At 33.8% G+C, this 19,548-nt stretch overlaps 1 protein-coding gene across 11 annotated transcripts; it reads left to right on the top strand.

The window, feature by feature from the left end:
- The first annotated feature begins 6,495 nt into the window (after positions 1–6,495).
- On the top strand, positions 6,496–14,190 carry LOC104817209. Of its 11 annotated transcripts, XM_010546292.2 has the most exons (6): positions 6,496–6,831; positions 7,178–7,429; positions 9,552–9,651; positions 10,013–10,110; positions 13,938–13,997; positions 14,133–14,190. In XM_010546292.2, exons 1-6 carry the CDS (start codon positions 6,728–6,730, stop codon positions 14,173–14,175), a joined length of 657 nt encoding a protein of 218 aa, XP_010544594.1. In that variant the 5' UTR covers positions 6,496–6,727; the 3' UTR covers positions 14,176–14,190. The 11 variants fall into 11 exon arrangements, with proteins under 11 accessions (XP_010544594.1, XP_010544595.1, XP_010544596.1 ...); XM_010546293.2 differs by lacking the exons at positions 13,938–13,997; positions 14,133–14,190 and adding an exon at positions 11,160–11,676 and having other exon boundaries at positions 6,504–6,831; XM_010546294.2 differs by lacking the exons at positions 13,938–13,997; positions 14,133–14,190 and adding an exon at positions 10,664–10,790 and having other exon boundaries at positions 6,505–6,831.
- The last annotated feature ends 5,358 nt before the right edge of the window (positions 14,191–19,548 follow it).

Raw genomic sequence — 19,548 nt, 5'->3', positions numbered from 1 at the left:
AAGAGCGGAGAACCCGAAACTTTGCGCTTACACTGGCCGATGAAAGTGGTTCTCGAACGTTCAAGGGGCACACTCAGGTTTTATGAGGGAAACGGGAAATGGACTGCGGGTTTTGAACAAATCGCTGAACGGGCGAATCAAGAAAGGGTATTAACAAAACGGCAGCGTTTAAGGCCCCTTTGCTTTCCAAAACATTAACTGGGCCGATTTTATCATGCCCACACTGTATAAGCCCACATATAATAAATGATCCATTATCCGTTCTCCATTACCAAACTATCAATGATGGAATGGATTTTAATCATTTCATATATAAAAAGAACCACGGTGATGAAATCGATTTGAGAAATGCAAATAATAATCCCACACACTAACACATGGAAATCAAAATACATTTTTTTTTTGGTGATCCGAATATAAATTAATGTCAATATTTACGGAATAAAACCCTTCTTTTTTTTTGCGGAATATGTATTTCTAATAATTAAGATTCAAGAAGCATGATTGATTGCTTTTGTTTCGCCTTTTTGTCTTCTTATTTATTTTTACGATTATTCAATATGATGATTATAATCTGTCGCCGGAGGAACCGTCGCCGGTATGGGCCAGGAGGGTGGAACGTGGGACACACGCGCCGTGATTGCTGGGGGAATGACAAGGGAAACTTGCCGTCAAGATAACGTCAACGTGTGAGTGCGCAGTCAACTTCAACCTTTAATTAATATTCGAAGTATTTAATCCTAAAAAAATTATGCGTTTAGCATTACATATTGAGACAAAGTGTATAATGTCATATTATATATATATATATAATTACAAACATCATAGTATATATATTTTATGATTAAATGTTAAAGATAAACTTCCGAAGAAATGGGTGTGTCCAATATTTTCCGAAACGTCACATTCAAACCCGCAACACGATAGAAGCGTGACCAAGCATGTCGTATTTACACAGACGCACACGCACAATCATATACATCATATACATAGAGATAGCTGCATGTCTTATACATGAGGAGCTTATCTATCTTAAAGTGGTTGGGAAATGTCGATACGAAAATGGGCTTACTCGCGCCACGTGGACGGTGGAGATTCACTACCGGAACGAAATGTGGGATGTGAGAGTGTCTTGATGATGAAGACATAAAATGTACGTAGGTCATGACTCTCATTTGTGGTCGATTTCAGACCAATTGGTCCCAAAGCCAATAGACTTTATATATATATATATATATATGCGTGTGTGTGTGTATGACCCATTTTTTTTCATTTTCAGCAAGCTACGATGCATGGAACGCAACCCTTCTCCATCTCTATCGCGAGATATGCATAGCATGTGGTTGACGTGGAATTAAAATCACGTCAGAGATGAATGAATATATATTCCCTCGCATTATTCAATGTATCTGAATAATCCCAAGCATTGCTTACAATAGTAACATTTCCATTTAGGTATACAATATATACATATATATATATATATATATATATATATATATATATTCATCTCATCAACTCTCAACAAAAACTCGTGTTTCGATGGATCATTGGATATACACTTGGCAATGACGAGTATACGTAAGATATTATTCAGGCTATCCCCATGTTATCTTTTCTTATTTTTCCACACATATATATATGTATACATGTATGTACACGTATATTGATACGTACCAAGCTCGGGGGTTTCAAAGAGAACGGCTTGCCTTTACTTGTTCTGATACATTAGATTATATACAACTTTAAGAAGGTTAACCTAGGAGATAATTAAGGAAACCCAAATCTCGAGCTATTAACAACCTCCCGTAATACATGATATACGATATATCACATTACCCCCCTCAAGTTGGAGCATATATGTTATCTATGCCCAACTTGTCCAAGAATGTGTCAAACTCCTTCTTCCCGAGCGATTTGGTGAAGATGTCTGCAAGTTGGTGGTGAGTCGATACATGGCGAGTGACGATGTTGCGGTTGGTAATGTGGTGGCGGAGGAAGTGACAGTCAACCTCAATGTGTTTCGTGCGTTCGTGGAACACAGCATTTGCTGCAATTTGCAAAGCTGATTGGCTGTCACTATGAAGCGCCATAGGTGCAGCATGATCGACACCGAGGATGTTCAACAGACCCTTAAGCCATAACAATTCGCATGTCGTAACAGCCATTGCACGGTATTCAGCTTCAGCCGAAGACAAAGAGATCGTATGTTGTTTCTTGGATTTCCACGAAACGGGAGATTGTCCGAGATGAATGATCCAACCAGAAAGTGATTTCCGTGACGTAGGACAACCTGCCCAATCGGAGTCACACCAACCATATAAGCGGAGATCGGAGTCTGACCGAAGGAGAATACCTTGTCCCGGTCGGCGTTTGAGATAACGGACAACTCGAAGTGCTGCCTCCCAGTGATCGTGTCGCGGTTCGTTCATAAACTGTGACAAGATATGAACAGCGTACGTAATGTCTGGGCACTGAAGCAGCAGACGAAGTAATCTCCTGTTCTGTACCAGCGGAAACCAAGGCAGTTTTCAGTTGCGGGGTTGGTTTCGAGCAATTCTGGGGAAGCAGAGGTCTGATCAGTTGGGTCAGAGGCTAGCGCATGATCAGCTGATGAAAGATGATCAGGTGGAGCAGAAGAAATCACAGGCGGAGCTGGATATACAAAAACATCACTATCATCGAGATGCAGAGGAGCCGAAGGTTGTAAATGCACAGTCGATGGAGAAGAACCCAGTTCTTCCTGGAAAGGAAACCGATCTTCACAGAAGACGACGTCGCGAGAAACCTGGAACTTCCGTGTTTCCAGGTTAAAAACTTTCCATCCTTTCGTTCCCGATGGGTAACCAATAAAAACTGATTTATGGCCTCTTGGAGCAAACTTATCTCCAATTCGATTTTGGTTGTGTACATAACACAAGCTTCCAAAAATACGAAGATGATCGTAAAGCGGTGCATGGCCGTGAATCAGTTCGTACGGGGTCCGACCATCAAGAACTGATGATGGAGTCCGATTGATTAGATATCCCGCCGTTAACACACTGTCCCCCCAATATTCGATAGGTAAATTTGCTTGAAACATCAATGCTCTTGCAACATTTAATATATGACGGTGTTTCCGTTCAACTCGTCCATTCTGTTGAGGTGTCCCGACGCATGACGTTTCGTGAAGAATTCCCTTTTCAGCAAAGTGATGTCGGAGACACATAAATTCTGAGCCGTTGTCCGATCTGATTTTCTTAACATTGCTGTTAAATTGACGTTCTACGAGAGCAAGAAAATGTCGAAGTTGTATTGATGCCTCAGCTTTGTTCTTTAGCAAATAGATCCATGTGCCACGTGAGAAATCATCAACTATTGTCAAGAAATATCGTGCTCCGGAGAACGAGGGTGTTCGGTACGGCCCCCATAAATCACAATGAATCAACTCAAAAACCTCCGAGCTTTTATTGATACTCAACGGGAAAGAATCTCGTGTCTGTTTTGCACGCAAGCATACATCGCATTGCTTATTAACGAAAGAACTAGCAGCAGAAAATTCAAAACTCGGAATCTTTGCAAGCACACTCGGTGAAGGATGACCCAAACGCTTGTGCCAGACTTCAAGAGAAGGAGAATCCAACGTCCGAGTAGCTGCAAGATTCGCTGTACTGCGAAAATAATAGAGACCTCCTTTCATATCACCCGCTCCAATCGGCGTCTTGGAAATGCGGTCCTGGATGAGACAGAATCGTGGAGCAAATGTGACGAAGCAATCAGAAGCAGCCAATAGTTGAGAGACGGATATCAAGTTAGCATGAAGACCAGGAACGTATAAGACATTCGAAATTCTGAGATGGTGGCCGAGTGTAACAAGACCCGATTCAATCGATAATGTCTGTCGACCATCAGGAAGAACAACCGAACAAGGCAAAGTCGAATGGAGATATGTGAAGGCAGATTTATCCCCTGTCATATGCTGAGAACATCCAGTGTCTAAAATCCAAGATAGAGTTGTAAGCTTACCAGTCATGTTCTCTGAGCATTCGGTTTTCCCGACATTGAGCATTGTCAACAGGGCCTTCCACTGATCTTCGGTAATGCCAGGAACGAATCCTTTATCAGCATCTGTCACAGTCGGCGAGGGGACAACAATGTTCGCGGAAACTTGAGCAGCATTTGCGCGAGCTATCGGTGTTCGGCTTCGATCTCCCTGATTGGCTGGAGCAGAGATTCCTCTGCCTCTTCCGGCTCTGTTTCGGGGTCTTTCTCCCCACCAGTCGGGGAAACCAATGATTTTGAAACAACCTTCTGCAACATGGCCAGCTCTTCCGCAATTCGAACACACAAGCGAAGCATCCTTCTCGGTTGGTTTGTGACGGGATTTCAGCATAGGGTTCGGTACAGAGCGTACCGTGAATGCTACAGCATCGTGTCTGTCATCGGTATAGCTGGTGACATGCTGGGTTTCCTCGTCCTGAATCACCATGTTATAGGCTTCCTCGAGGCTTGGTAGAGGTTGTCGCGAAAGGAGATTAGATCTCACAGTGCCGTATCTCGTCTCATCAAGGCCAAGAAGAAATTCATATAACCGATCTTCATTCCTCTCTTTTTCGAGTGTAGCTGCAATGTCGCACGAGCAGCGACCACATTTGCAAACTTTCAAGGATCTAAAGTTTGCTAGATCGTCCCATAATTTGGTCAGCTTTCCGAAGTATGATTCAACTGTCATTCCGTGTTGCCTACAATTGGCAAGATCACTTCGAAGTTTAAGAAGACGAGGAGCGGTAGTCTTCCCAAACCGACGCTTCAAATATTCCCACAAATCTGTAGCAAATTCACGATGAACCACATCGGAACGAAGGTGCGGTTCCAGAGTGTTCTTTATCCACGAAACAATGAGTGCATTGTTCGTATCCCAATCTTCGAAGTCCGTTGAATCAGTTGCAGGTTGTAGAATGGATCCATCCACGAATCCAAACTTCTTTCTGGATTTGAGTGCTTGACGGATGTTGATTGCCCACTCATCATAGTTGTCTCCACGAAGCAACGGCCGAGAGAGGATCAATCCGGGATTGTCACTTGGGGTCAGGTCGTACGGCGATATTGTTCGTCGGGGAATCGCTGTGTTGTCTCGCCCATTCATCGTCGATGTTGAGTTCGAAGGGTTGGTCGTGTCGGGGTTCGAGTGAGGAGTCGGGATCGGTTCGGCAGATGTGTTTCCGGTATCGGTGGCCATTGATTCGAAAGTTAAAGCGGATGTTGTGGTGGTCGGAGCTCTGATACCATGATACGTACCAAGCTCGGGGGTTTCAAAGAGAACGGCTTGCCTTTACTTGTTCTGATACATTAGATTATATACAACTTTAAGAAGGTTAACCTAGGAGATAATTAAGGAAACCCAAATCTCGAGCTATTAACAACCTCCCGTAATACATGATATACGATATATCACATTATATATACATATATATATATACATACGCGTATTAATTATACGTGGGTTTTGGTTTCTGACGTAAAAAGGAAGGAAAAAAAAAAGATATTTCGTGGGAGTTGACTGTGGCATTCTTTTAACGTGGCCACTGACCCAATCTTCTCACATTGGTTGTATTGTACTCGTAACTTGCCTTTCCAATTTTAAATATACACCAAAATATGGGCCCCACCTCATCCACCTAATCCCAACCATCGCGTTTGATAAAATTCCCAAAACCAATCTTATAAAATAACATGCAAAAGAAAACAACCCATAAAATTTATACTAGTATAGTATATATATATGTATACATGCGTATATATATATGTGTGTATATACATATGTATAGTTTGTTTGTGCGTGGGTCTGAAATACGGTTCATTAAATTTATGTTAACTGAAGAAGACTCCGTGTTGCACGAGATATCGAATATCGGTTGACTAGTCTCCGTATACTTACATATTATATATACATAATAAATTGATACAGTAAATATTTATTTTATTTATAGATATACAAATAGATGTAAAGGAGTTATATTTTATATATCAACACGCTTTGCGTACAATATATTGTGATTTGGCGTGTATTTCAATTTTTTTCCCAAAGGAAGCATTAACATATATGAACATATTTTTACAAAAACAAAAACTATATGAACATACTTATGTAATTTTCGTTCTATTCCAAAAAAGAAAGAAACTGCACAGTTTCATATTAATATGGTATAAAATAATTGATTATATTTGATTACAGAAAATAATAAATAGAGACATATGGGGTGAAAAAGCCTGTCACGCTCTAGAAGAGAAAGTAGATATACGACATCTCCCAAGTTGCCCCCTCACTTTTTGGCGGTGCGTGAAAACCCGGAAAAGGACAAACGAGACTGAAAGGTACAGGTGAATAATGGAGGGAGGGCCCGGGGGTAAAAACGTCATTTCGTTTTACTAAATTGTTTAAGGTTCTTCCTTCTTTCCTTCGCCTCCACCTCCACCTCCACCTCCCAAGTCCCAACCGAAAACGACTGCAAAGCAACCTGCGGTCTACCTGCTTATTACGCTAATCTATTTCTATATTTATTAATATTTCCTTGGTTGTCTAAATTTTGTCTCTCAATATAAAATTTATGGACCGACTTGCTATTAAATAACCTTTTTTACGTATAAATATAAATATACAGTTATATATAAACCATTCACCAGATCTCTCTCTCTCTCTCTCTCATATATACACAGTTTATCTCCCTTTCCTTCGTCTCCATCTTCTATGAAAATGGTTGATCTTGAAACTGTGTGTTGCATGTGTGGTGATGTGGGTTTCCCTGACAAGATCTTCCGTTGCAGCAAGTGCCATAACCGCTACCAACACTCGTAAGCATATATATATACACATATGTGTGTGTGTGTGTGTGTGACTGTTTGTGTTTTCATCACCATCATCATCTTCGTCAGTATATATAGAGTGCTATGAGCGGATATTGATAATCTAATTAAGATGGGTCAGCTTTATTAATCGCGAGTCAACGATAGTTTATACATTTGTAATCTAAAATCGTGTGATCAATGATGTCTACGATATAACGTTGTTCTCTGATGAAAGCTCGTACATATATGTGTTCATATATATCCATGTGAAACCGAGAAAGAACAACAAAAAACTTCAACCATGATACCATATATATACATGCATCATCATCATCATCATCATGGTCTATAGGTACTGCAGCAGCTATTACAGCGAGCAAGGGGAGCAAGTTGAGGTGTGCGATTGGTGTGAGAGCGAAGCGAAGAGAAAAAACGGCGGGAAACATGGCAACGGCGGCGGCGGCTCGTCAAAGAGGTCGTACCGTTCGGAATATTCCTCCGCCGACAGTATCAAACAACAAGTTCGCCAAGGGAATCTTACACCTCCTCCGGCCGACAAGGCTAAGATCGGCGGCGTACCTTCTCCTCGGACGACAACTCGCAGGTACAAGCTTCTCAAGGATGTCATGTGTTAATTAGGTGTTAGAACAACGGATATATATATATATATATATATTGTAGGAAGAAATAAAGAAGAGGTGATTAAGATGTTGTTTTGGGCCATTATAAGTTGTTAGAGATAAAAAAAAATGAAATAAATTTCCTCCCTATATATGATGGCTTTGCTTTTTCTTCTTCTTTTTTTTTTTATGTGTGATATCTCTTTTGGTGGTATAGTTACGTCTTAGGTTTTCATCTAAATGGCAGACTCTTCAAGTCCAAGTCACGTATGATGAACAATTAATCCCACATGACAAACTTTATATATGTGCTCCTACCCGGCATGGATCAATTGAATCTACCAATTTAAAATTTGGATTATATATATTAATGATTACCCCATGTTTTAAATTTTATACAGAAAAGGCACACTCTCGTGCTTTTAAAGTTGGAAAGAATGCTAATATCATTCAAGGCATAGACCCAAAATACCCGACACACGTACACGTACGTACACGTACACGTACGTATATTGACTGTATCATTCCCGGATATGTATGCATGCACGTATATGTATGTATCGGTGCGTACACATGCGAGTGTGATTGTGTTATGATAGACACATCGACATATATTGTTGAGATTCTGCAGGAAAAAATTAATGCTCTTTGTAAGCGATTTGCCGAGTTGCCTTTTTTTCGGACCAAAGAAGATGGAATAAAAACTAAAGCTGCCAACTTTTTTTTTTCCAACTTCTTGCAATTAAATACGTTCAAAGTCCCTTTTTTTCGATTCCCTTCGCCATTTGTTCACGTCGTTGCCAAAAAAAAAAAAACTCTCGTAAACAAACACGTGGAGTATATAATTTCGTTCCATCATATCATATCGTGTACATGGTAAATACACACGTGTACTTTTTGTAATTTTATTGTACGAATAATATCTAGGCTTATATATGCTAAAACCGGGGATTTATCTATCTTTGGAGACTTTGTATTATAAATTTTATGTTACATGTGATCTATCCATGACTGATGAGTCACGAGTAATATGAGTTGCTGCAATGATTCTAAGTGTCTCTTGTTAGAAGATTTGAATAATAGTTATTTCAAGATTTCATTTGCAAACCAACCCTGCCGAAAGACACACCGTGTTAGCATGTGTTCCTCCTCCTATGTCACTCGTATTTAAATTCAGTACATTATTTGTTGATGTATATATTGCTTACGCGTTAATAAATATACATATATATATATATATATATATTGTTTTCCATTATGTATAAACTTTCTAACTCAAGAAATCAATGTATGTGTATGTGGTTACTCGTTGTTCCTTTTTTTTTGTACAAGAAATTCAGTGAGGGCGTTTCGAAGACTGATAAATCGCAGCTCTGTGTATTTGTCGGTCCATATTTTTCCGCCAAAGTACAAGTTTGAAAATTTTTAGTAGTTTTTCTCTCATATATAATAAAATTTTAAATGTAATATTTACAACCAATAAAATATACTCAATTTGTAATTTCTCAAATAATAATATATAATTTACGTTGATAATTTTTATAATTATTGTTTTTGAATAATTTGTACAGTAGCAAAAAATTAATAATTGATGATTTTTATGATAAATTTTAAATATATTTTTTGGATATATAAATAGAAAATTTGAAAGTTTTTTTTGAGTTTATTTCTAAATCTAATTTTAAAAAAGTAAAATTTTAAAAGCCGCTGAGATGTCTTAGTTTTGAATCTTTGATTCTCATCACATACCTTTTATCAAGACATACTTTTTGTTCAGACAGTTGAACATTGTATACTCTGATTTGTTCGTCAGATGCCTTGCGATACAAGTAACATGTTTAAACATCGAGAAGCCTTTTTATTTTTTTTAATCTACATGATCATGGGATCCGATTAGTCTACAGGTTGAGATGACATGAAGTGATCATGAATATGAGAGATTATTTTACTAATTTCTACTGTAAATACGAGTTTTAACTATATATATATAGTATCAACCGTTATTTTTCTCAGCTTTTATTTTCTAGGTTTTTATATTATAAATTTGATTCGTTTCTTTGGTCTAAGATTTACACAAACCGATGCTGATGTCTTGATGTTATATAGCCGTTTCACAAAATATGTTTACGTCATCTCCATATCTCCGACAGCAACTGCGGCTGCGGTGAAGAACAGGCCATTCTCCTGGTCTTCCTCCGAGGACAAGGTTCTTCCCATGATACCTCTGCGCATATGCATATCTGTCTGTCTCTGCTATGTGTTTAGTCATCGAATTAGTCCAATTGATGACGCTGGTTTGCCAGAATTCTGACTGTTTTCCAATTTCGAGTTTTTCTTATCAATTTGTTGTAATTTATCGTGCATTGACTCCTAGGACTGAAATGACTGCCGTGGACGCTAAATTTTGTTGCTTGTTGCCCATGTCCCGCTGCCACCGCCACCAATCCGGTTTCTAATTGTCGCTGGCCACGTTGTCTTGATATTATTATGGTTATAAACTCGATTTGGTTGGTTATGCTTTTGAGGATAATTAAGTTCTGTTTGGTGTATCTGAAAATGAGCTATAGGTGGAGGTGGCAGAGTTGCAACAGCGTAAATGGCGAGTTGGCAGCACTGAGAGCAGGAAGGGACGCAACAATGGTGATAGAACCACAGATAAACAAAGGTATCACTTTAACAACGATAAAATATATATTTATATGAAATGAATGTGTTCACTGACATCTAGGGTTTTGACCGGGACCCCCATAGTAGAAGTAAGTTCCCCAATCCTTACTTGACAAAACATTCAAATTATAACAAGTTGGATTAGTAGCGCTGGATCCAAGTCTTCCGGGATCTCTCAGGACATTCGACGTATCGACTACGCCTAAATTTCGGAAATAACTTGCCTTTTGAAATCCTTCATCTGCAAAATGTCCACTCCCCATATCCGTAGTGGTGTGTTGCCCGTTCGTTTTTTCGTACGTAACTTCGCCTCCCCAATCGATACGTGATGCACCGTTTGCTAGCTTTGGAACTATAGAACCGGGCCAATACCCTATAACCTTGTCTTCATATCCCAACCACCAATTTCCTGTTTTTGGATCCTAAGATGGACAAGATGATGGTTTTAATCAACATCAAATTAGTATTGTTTGGATAACAAGGAATCTAATTAGTGTTTGAGCTTTACCTTGGAGATAAGCAACGTGATACCATATTGAGAACCACCATAGGTGGATATGGGTTTGATTGAGGCACCAAGAGCAAATGCGTTACTGGTCTGAACAAAGCCTGGGCATTCAAGATTGTAGCAGCCTGTGTCTTTGTAAGAATCCCTCTGTTTTTGTTTGGAGAACTTGTTAAATGACCCATACTCTTTGAATGGAGAAAAAGAAAGAAAAAATCTACCAAGACCAACAAAAAACTTACGGTCCAGAAAGTAAATAATCTTGGGTCATTTTTACCTCCGGCAACCTATCATTACAAGAATAAAGGATTTGAATTCACAATTAGAAATGAATATTGAGCTGAAAGGTGTTATAAAAAATGAAATACCTGCCAACCAGCTTCTAAGGTATGGAGGTCAAAATCCCTAACTCCATTTACGACCCAGATCTGAGCCAAACTAAACCCTTTAGCATCTTCTTGGACTTCGGGGTTCCATACGTTTATCCACGCTTTTCCTCCATTATATGTACCTCCTCTAACTGACACAACTGCATACTATAGGTTCTCCAACACACAATGAAATAAAAAGACAAAAGGCATAAGGGGCATACGAGGGAGGAAATATAATAAGTTGAGCTGTGGACGTGTGGGCAAATACCTCACGGGTTTGTATTGTATTTTGATACTTTTTACCGTATTTCTCGCCTCTTAACAAGTCTTCTTTTGTTAATCTTCTGATCGGAACGGTGTTTTCGGGGCATTCACCGTTCATGCGCCAAAGTTGAGCCACAACTTCCGAATCCATAGCATTGTCCGAATGCATAGCACTCCGTTTGAAAAGATCTTCTATATGAGAACTAGGCCTCATCTATTTACAATATTTGTCAAGTGCAGGATAAAGATTAGTAACTAATTAATAAACAAGTAAAACAAAGAAAGATATGGGATATTCCAAATGGATACATGATATTGTATATAATATACCTGGATAGTGTGGTTTCTAAGTAGAGGATCATCAAAAGCCGGTTGTTCAGTAATGACAATACAGTCTATGATATCTCCATCTGGGCTCTGTTTAATTTACGGATTAAAATAAAACATATCTTTATAGCTTTTTGAATTTTTTTGTATATATCATAAAATATTGTGCTGCAGCACTTTGTGTGTATGTATATACCTGAATGGATTTAAAAGGAGGCTTGTTGTGTTGCTTCAACCGTCTTTGGATTTCGTCTTCCGAGATTTTGAGCTTTTTGGGTTCGGCAGAACCTAAGCCTAAGGCTATCGTCAAAAGGACGAGAATAAAACCTATTCTTCGATTATTCATGATCCTGCGAAAGAAACTCAAATTTCTGATGAATACTTGGTGGAATAATTGTATTCTGTGCTGTCTATATATGCACACACACATTAATTGCATGATATTACCAAATATGATGATAATTATTATGGAGTGCTGCCAAATATTAATTTTGTAGATTACGTAATATTACCAAATATGATATGAGAAACCGATATTTTAATATAAGACCCGCGTTTAATTTTGCAGATTATGTGGTTTTTGTGAGAAAGTCAAGTGAGAAGTTTACCAGGCATTCTTGAAGTGCCTTGATATATTTAGTACTGGAATAATTAAAAGAAATGACTTGCAGAATTTGTTAGTCGACGATTCTTTATGGTTTTCCCAAATTTGCAAACATGATTGTTCATCATCTCAAGTCTAAGTCTTACCTTTTAGCAGACGATAGACCTCATATACTGTTATAGATTTGAATAAATCTAATGGATTAGGGCCAATATTGAATTTTGACATATTGTATGCCAAACAAAAAATTCGTATAGAGAGTGACGTATTTACGTAAATATGTGTGAAGAAAACAATGTATATGTATATATATATAAATATGTATACCTGTATGTAAATATGTATGTGTATGTATATATATGTGTAAATATTATTTATTTATTTTTATATTTGATTAATAATTTCTTATTTTTTAGTCTTTATTTTATAAATAATAAATAAAAAAGCATATATTAAAATAATAAATTAAGAATATATGTATATGTATATACATGTATGTATATATATGTATGTATGTACATAGATATCTATATATGTATGTATATACATGTATATTTATGCATATTAATTTATGTGAATAAAACATTACGCATAATTATTTATATATGGATCTCTATATATATCAACTTTGACTATTCCCAATAGGGCCAATACAGTTGTTTTTTCATGGAAATTATGTGTCTTTACATATAAATATACACATTTAAATTGGTATATGTTGCTTAAGACAATTTTCTAAATATATAATATTATATTACTAACTTTTTATTCACAAAATTTATGATTTAAGAAAAAATATATTAATCATATTTCATTATATTTATATTCTATATGCATTAATATTATATTGATTAATTAAATTATGTATGTATATATATATATGTAGGTGTATATATACATATATGTATATATTTATTTAATAATTATATTATTTGCTTTTGTGTTGATTATTTATTTATTTATTATTTATTTTTAATTTTAAATCATATGTATAATGAAATGTATATTTCATATATAAAATATACTACAAATAATTGATGTAAAAATGACGTTCTAAAATTGTGAAATAGTATATATAATACAAGATTTACAATTGAAAAATATCATCGTAGAATATGAAATTAAAATGTGTTTGAAAATATTTCTGTGACAAACTATTTATTGACATCAAACATATACATCATATTGACAAAACAACATCTACCGAATTGAGCTTGTATTAATATAATATATAGACGTGTAATATGTTATGGTGGCTTGGAGCTTCTTCAAGGAGAGTTTCTGCTTATGGATATCCAAATGAATGCAAAACAGATTTCAGAATACTGGCGTTAATAGATTCTTCCTCCCTAGGTTTTTTTTTTTGGAATAGATGTGATTGTGTATTACTCATAGAAAGGGGTTACAAAACGGATTCCCATGTTAAGTGGTAAACAAAATACAGCCGATTTGCTGCTCAAATCTCCAAATCTATCTTAGGCTTGTTGTAATGGAATACCAATCCTCCAGTAGACTGTTGTTGCTAGGGCTGCTACGTAGCTGTAGAAACAGCAAGAGAGTTCTCATCCGACGGTCCAGCTTGACACACGTTTCCTGAATTGATCTCGACTTTGCTTTAAATATTCGAGCATTACGTTCCTGCCATACAATGTCTACAACCATATGTGCTAGCAATTTCGAAAAGAGTACTCGGTTTCTGCTATTATCATTGTTCGGTCTAGAACGCCATTCTTGTCATTGTTCAATGTCTAAAGGTGGGCATTCCCAACAACATTCTGCATATGGAGTCCATACCCCCGAGCTATATTCGACAGGTAGTGGGTTCTTTTGTTTTTTCTGGGTAGATTCGTATGTAGATTCGTGTGAATATACGCCTGTATATTTTTGATGGTTAAAAAATAGTTCTTTATTCTTTGTCTAAAAGTTTTACAAATTTTAAAAAATTACAGAGAGTATGCAATGATCCAAAAAAAATTTTGGAGTGTGTGCTAAGTGATTCGCTGGGAAGGCTGCCATCACCGCGATTGCTAGCCAAAGCCAAAGGATTTTATGCCTGCTCTGCTACGATATGGATATCCTTTTCTTCATTTCGTTCACTGTTCTGTTATTTTTTCTCCTCATGTTGCCTAAATATCTACTTTGGTTTTGCTTTGCATGAATTGGGCTCAAGTTTCGTAGTTTTTCCAGATGAGTGATGGGCAAAGCTATTTCTTTAGGGTTTCAATCTGCTTATCTATGTATTAGATCGCGATATTTGTATTGGTTTTGTATACTGATGTTAATTTAGGGGTGTTCTATTCTCTTCTTCGTAAGACCGATTTTTTGGTTTTCAGTTATTGGTTTTGGTTAGTCTTTAAATCAAAATGGTTACATGCTATTCTCTTAAGTCCATACATATATAAAAAAAGGAGGAGATCCATCGGATAAACCTGTGATAGTGCAGTTTCTTGCAAATGAAACAACTAAGAGCTATGTACAAGCTTAAAAAACTTGCATTGAAAGTGAGTAATAATCAATCAGACATATATAATATAATACACAAACAATGTATAGTTTTTGAAAACTCGCAGATTAGTTATTTTGTATAAACATCTTTTGACACAATATTATATATATATATATATAATATTTGTTTTATTAGCATTAGAAATTATGATTTGGATACTAAAATTAAAATGTATTAGAAATATTGTAAAAATTGAATAACCGATAATATGTTTTAACACTCGATTTATTGAAATATGATTTAGGTTTTGAATGGATGGAGTTTTTATTTTGGGTTTTTGGTTTTTGGCTTTTTGTTTTTATAGATTTGTAAATCCAAAAAAATGTAGTTTTTAGTTTTTAGTTCATTTTTTTTTCTATAAAGTAGTTTTCCTACCTTTTAGGAAAACCAAACTTAAAAAACTTGATTGGCAATTTTTTGAGTTTTTAAAATCTAAAAACTCTAAAAGCTCTCTCCATTCAAGGCCTTAATGTGAATATATGTTCATTCTATTGTTAAAATATAATTCGTAAATAATAAGATAAAATTTAAAAATATAATTATTTCAAAAATTAATGGTTAAAAATGATAAACAATCTATTTTATAGGTAATGAAATTCCTAATGAATATATATATATATATATATATATATATATCAATATTTATAGAGCTAAAATATATGAAATCCTAGATCTAAATATTATTTTACATTTCTTCAATATGAATTCAATCTCGAACAGCTGTGTCTCAATTCCATTTCTTCAACACTTGAAAATATAGAGATATGTGTTCTACCTTCTTGTATTAATACGGTTCAATTTATATATTTAAATCATTCAACCTATTCATCAAATATTATAATTTTTACAAAATATAGTGATATTATTCCTGTAGTAAATATATAAATATATAAGCTTTCATATCTTATCATTTAGTTTTTCAAATCGTGACATAATAATAATTTGGATATTTGTTTTACCATTTATTTTATAGAAAAAACTTATATTTCTATATTTTATTTATATTTATTTTCTTGGTTACAAGGTTTATTGAAAAAACACTCCAATTGTATCAATAGGTTCAATAAAATTTATTTAATAAATTATATTATTAATGATTTCTAGATTCTATAAATCATAAATAGATAACAAATAATAAATTTTACATTCATTTTAAAAGATAATACTATTGAAAAAGGTTGATACCACCATTTATAAAATTCTCAAAGAAAATTGTAAAATATGTATATACCACGATTTGCTAGCGTTGACAAATAAAAAACAATATTTACAAGGTTTGTCAAATAACAAAATAAAAAAAAAAATATATACTTAGATTTAAAAATCAATATCTATTCTTATGTTGCATATATTATTGGAGTTTTTGCTTTAGTAAAATGAATAAATTTATAAATGATATCGTAACTCAGAAAATTATTTTTTATTTATTATTCAAAGTAAATTTAAACATTTTAATTTAGTTGCAATCAATATAATTAAAACAATTTATATCAAACTTTGTTTCTAATCAACTAACATATAATTTAGAAAAAAAAAACAGAAATAATATCGTAAACCTTTACGTACGAGACGATCATGAAGAAGAGATTCGATTACAAGGCATAATAAATGACATAATAAATATTGCATAGTAAATCCAAAACATATCGAGAAAATTATTAAAGTATAAATAAATTTATATATTTTTAATAGATTCATATATAAAATAATATCAATATTAAGCATACTAATACTTTTTAATTAATCAATTGTTAGTCAACACATATTTGTTTAAAAAGATTATATAGGTGAAAAATTAAACATTATAAAAAATAGTTAATGTCAAATATATAAATTTAATATTTAAAAAATTATAACTATAATATTTAAAAATATCATTTTTATTATCCTAATAACTATTTTTTATATATATAGAAGAAAATAAACATCAATAACGAAGACAATCAGAACAAATTGGTGACATCGAATCTATACAACGTTTATGCAACGACATTCATATTTTTTTACTATTTTTTTCCTATACACAAATAATATAATGTTGATTTTATAATAATTATTTTTACATATATATTTTTCCTACAACAAATAAATATTCTATTTCAATTTTTGATTTACTCATATCAATGAATTCTACAAAAATATAATAAACAAGAAATATTTCATACAATATATGTAAAACTAAATATCATCAAATATATAGATTTAATCACTTTTAAAACAAATCACAACTACAGTATTAAATAATAATATCATTTTTATTAGTAACTTATGATAAAAATTTTGTATAGATCGGAAAAAAATATTTAGAACCCAATAACAAATCATTGATATAAAAATTAATCCTAGAGAACAATAGATCTATTTGTATTATATAGCAAACAATAATGATTTTATCATATTTAAAATTTATCGATAAATTCAATCTATATTAAACAAATAATTTATATCATTTTACAACATTTATATTATCTAATAAAAAAAGATTCAAACATATATATCAGATAGACAAAGATACGTATCTTTACTATATACAAATATTGATGATTTTACAATAATATTATATTACTGATATAATTTTATCTTATATTAAATAAATTATTTAATTAATTTTCCAAATTATATATCATTATTTCAAAAATATAATCGAAATATAATAAAAAATAACCCGCGCATCGCGCGGGTCCTCAACTAGTATTATGATAATAATGTAGAATATTTTCAAATCTGAACAAATGTGATGATAGTTAGTGCTGCCAAATATTAATTCATAAATTACGTAATATTACCAAATATTATGATAGTTATGTAGAATATTTTCAAATCGAGATTTAGGCCGAAGTTTTGTAAAACGCAAAGCCACCACCTCATAGAAAATACTTTGGAGAGATTCAATCCATAAAATAAATGGCCGAAAAAATACATAACAAATGAACTGGAAATTCTTAAACCCAAATGGCATGAAAGCCCAAGCCCAAATGCTCATGCATGTTATCCGCCAAGCCACGTATCAAATCTCACAAAACTAAAACACACGCAGCAAAAGGATTCGAAACTAAGACATCTTAATCGGCTTTTAGAATTTTTACTTTATTTTTTTAAAATAGACTAAGTTAGACACGCGATGCACGGGTTATTATTTTTTACACTAGACGAAGACACGTGAGCTGTGCGGGTTATCCTGCTTTTTATTTATTATCATTTTATAAATTTTGTTGATATAAATGATATATATTATTTATTTGATATAAAGAAATATATGAGTAAAATTAAATTCTTATAAACTCATAATTATATTGTTTGTGTTGGAAAAATTAAGTAAAAGAATCTACATTGCATAGATGTTGTATAATATATAAACCAAATGGTATTAGTTGAAGACCTGTAAACCAGTCTATAATATATAAACCAAAATTATTAATTATGTTTTATGTTTAAATTATATTATAATTATTTTTATACGTTAGTCCTTAAACCCAATCTTATCCCAGATCATGTTCCTCAGTCTCCATAAATCTCTTTCCTTCGGACTCCGACCATTCTCTTCGTGCACTGAAGTCGAAGATCCTCTCCGCCGCGCCAAATACTCATGCGGCGGAGTTCTCACCCTTCCACCGCCGCCTTCGTCGGAATTCTTGTCACCGCCATCTTCGTCGTCGTTGTATTTACCGTCGCTCTCTCTCTTACCCCGACACTTGTATTTGCTCTCCAGAATCTTCGATCCGTCAGGGACGTTTATCGGTAGCAAACGAGCGGTGGATTTGGTTCTCTGGTTACTGGCAGAGGAATCAGCGGGTTTTACCGGTTTTCTCGACAACCGAAATAGGCATCGGCCTTCTCAAATAAATGGGTACCGATGGTTTTAGAAATTTTATAATTTGTGTATTTTTTTTTATGAAATTTGGGTATATTTCTCAACAAGGGTAGTACATAGTCCAGGATCCCCGATCCACACTTGAAGCTTACGCTAATCGACCCTTACAAAGGAATACAGTACAGACTCATACATGGTTTATAGTTGCAAATCTCGGTTCAGATTGATGGAGTACCACTGATGGAGGAATTCGTTGTTTAACATATCTCATCTGACCTACTTAGATCGAAACAAAAATCAAAATAAAACTGGAGAATATAGTTTTTTTTTTATAGTCAATAGGCATTACGTATTAAACAATGGTTGTATGAAAACTTTTGACATATATATTTTATTAATTATTAATAGAGTATTTATTTGATAAAGAGGAAATATATTTATTTTTTGTATTTTTTTGTTATTATTATTAATTCTTAATACAGTATTGATTTGACAAAGAGAAAATATATTTTTTTTAATCCGTTTCTATTATAATGTAAAAGTAGTTTCATGTAAATTAGAATTATTTATGAAATGGACCAATAATACATATATATATGAACATTAGCGAATCACTATAAAAGAATAGTTTTGCATTATAATAGAGACCGATAAAAAAATATATTTTCTCTTTCATTTTTTTTTCAAATTTGTGATTCGCTAATGTTCATATATATATGTATTATTGGTCCATTTCATAAATAATTCTAATTTACATGAAACTACTTTTACATTATAATAGAAACGGATTAAAAAAAATATATTTTCTCTTTGTCAAATCAATACTGTATTAAGAATTAATAATAATAACAAAAAAATACAAAAAATAAATATATTTCCTCTTTATCAAATAAATACTCTATTAATAATTAATAAAATATATATGTCAAAAGTTTTCATACAACCATTGTTTAATACGTAATGCCTATTGACTATAAAAAAAAAAACTATATTCTCCAGTTTTATTTTGATTTTTGTTTCGATCTAAGTAGGTCAGATGAGATATGTT

Source organism: Tarenaya hassleriana, unplaced genomic scaffold (genome assembly GCF_000463585.1).
Source record: "Tarenaya hassleriana unplaced genomic scaffold, ASM46358v1 Cleome27, whole genome shotgun sequence".
Classification (NCBI taxonomy): Eukaryota; Viridiplantae; Streptophyta; class Magnoliopsida; order Brassicales; family Cleomaceae; genus Tarenaya; species Tarenaya hassleriana.
This window is presented reverse-complemented; position numbering and strand designations above follow the sequence as displayed.

Coding starts and splice junctions, on each gene's coding strand:
- LOC104817209 (XM_010546292.2), top strand. CDS start 6,728: ATGAAAATGGTTGATCTTGAAACTGTGTGTTGCATGTGTGGTGATGTG. Junction 6,832..7,177: donor CATAACCGCTACCAACACTC/GTAAGCATATAT, acceptor CATGGTCTATAG/GTACTGCAGCAGCTATTACA. Junction 13,998..14,132: donor CCCCGAGCTATATTCGACAG/GTAGTGGGTTCT, acceptor AAAAAATTACAG/AGAGTATGCAATGATCCAAA.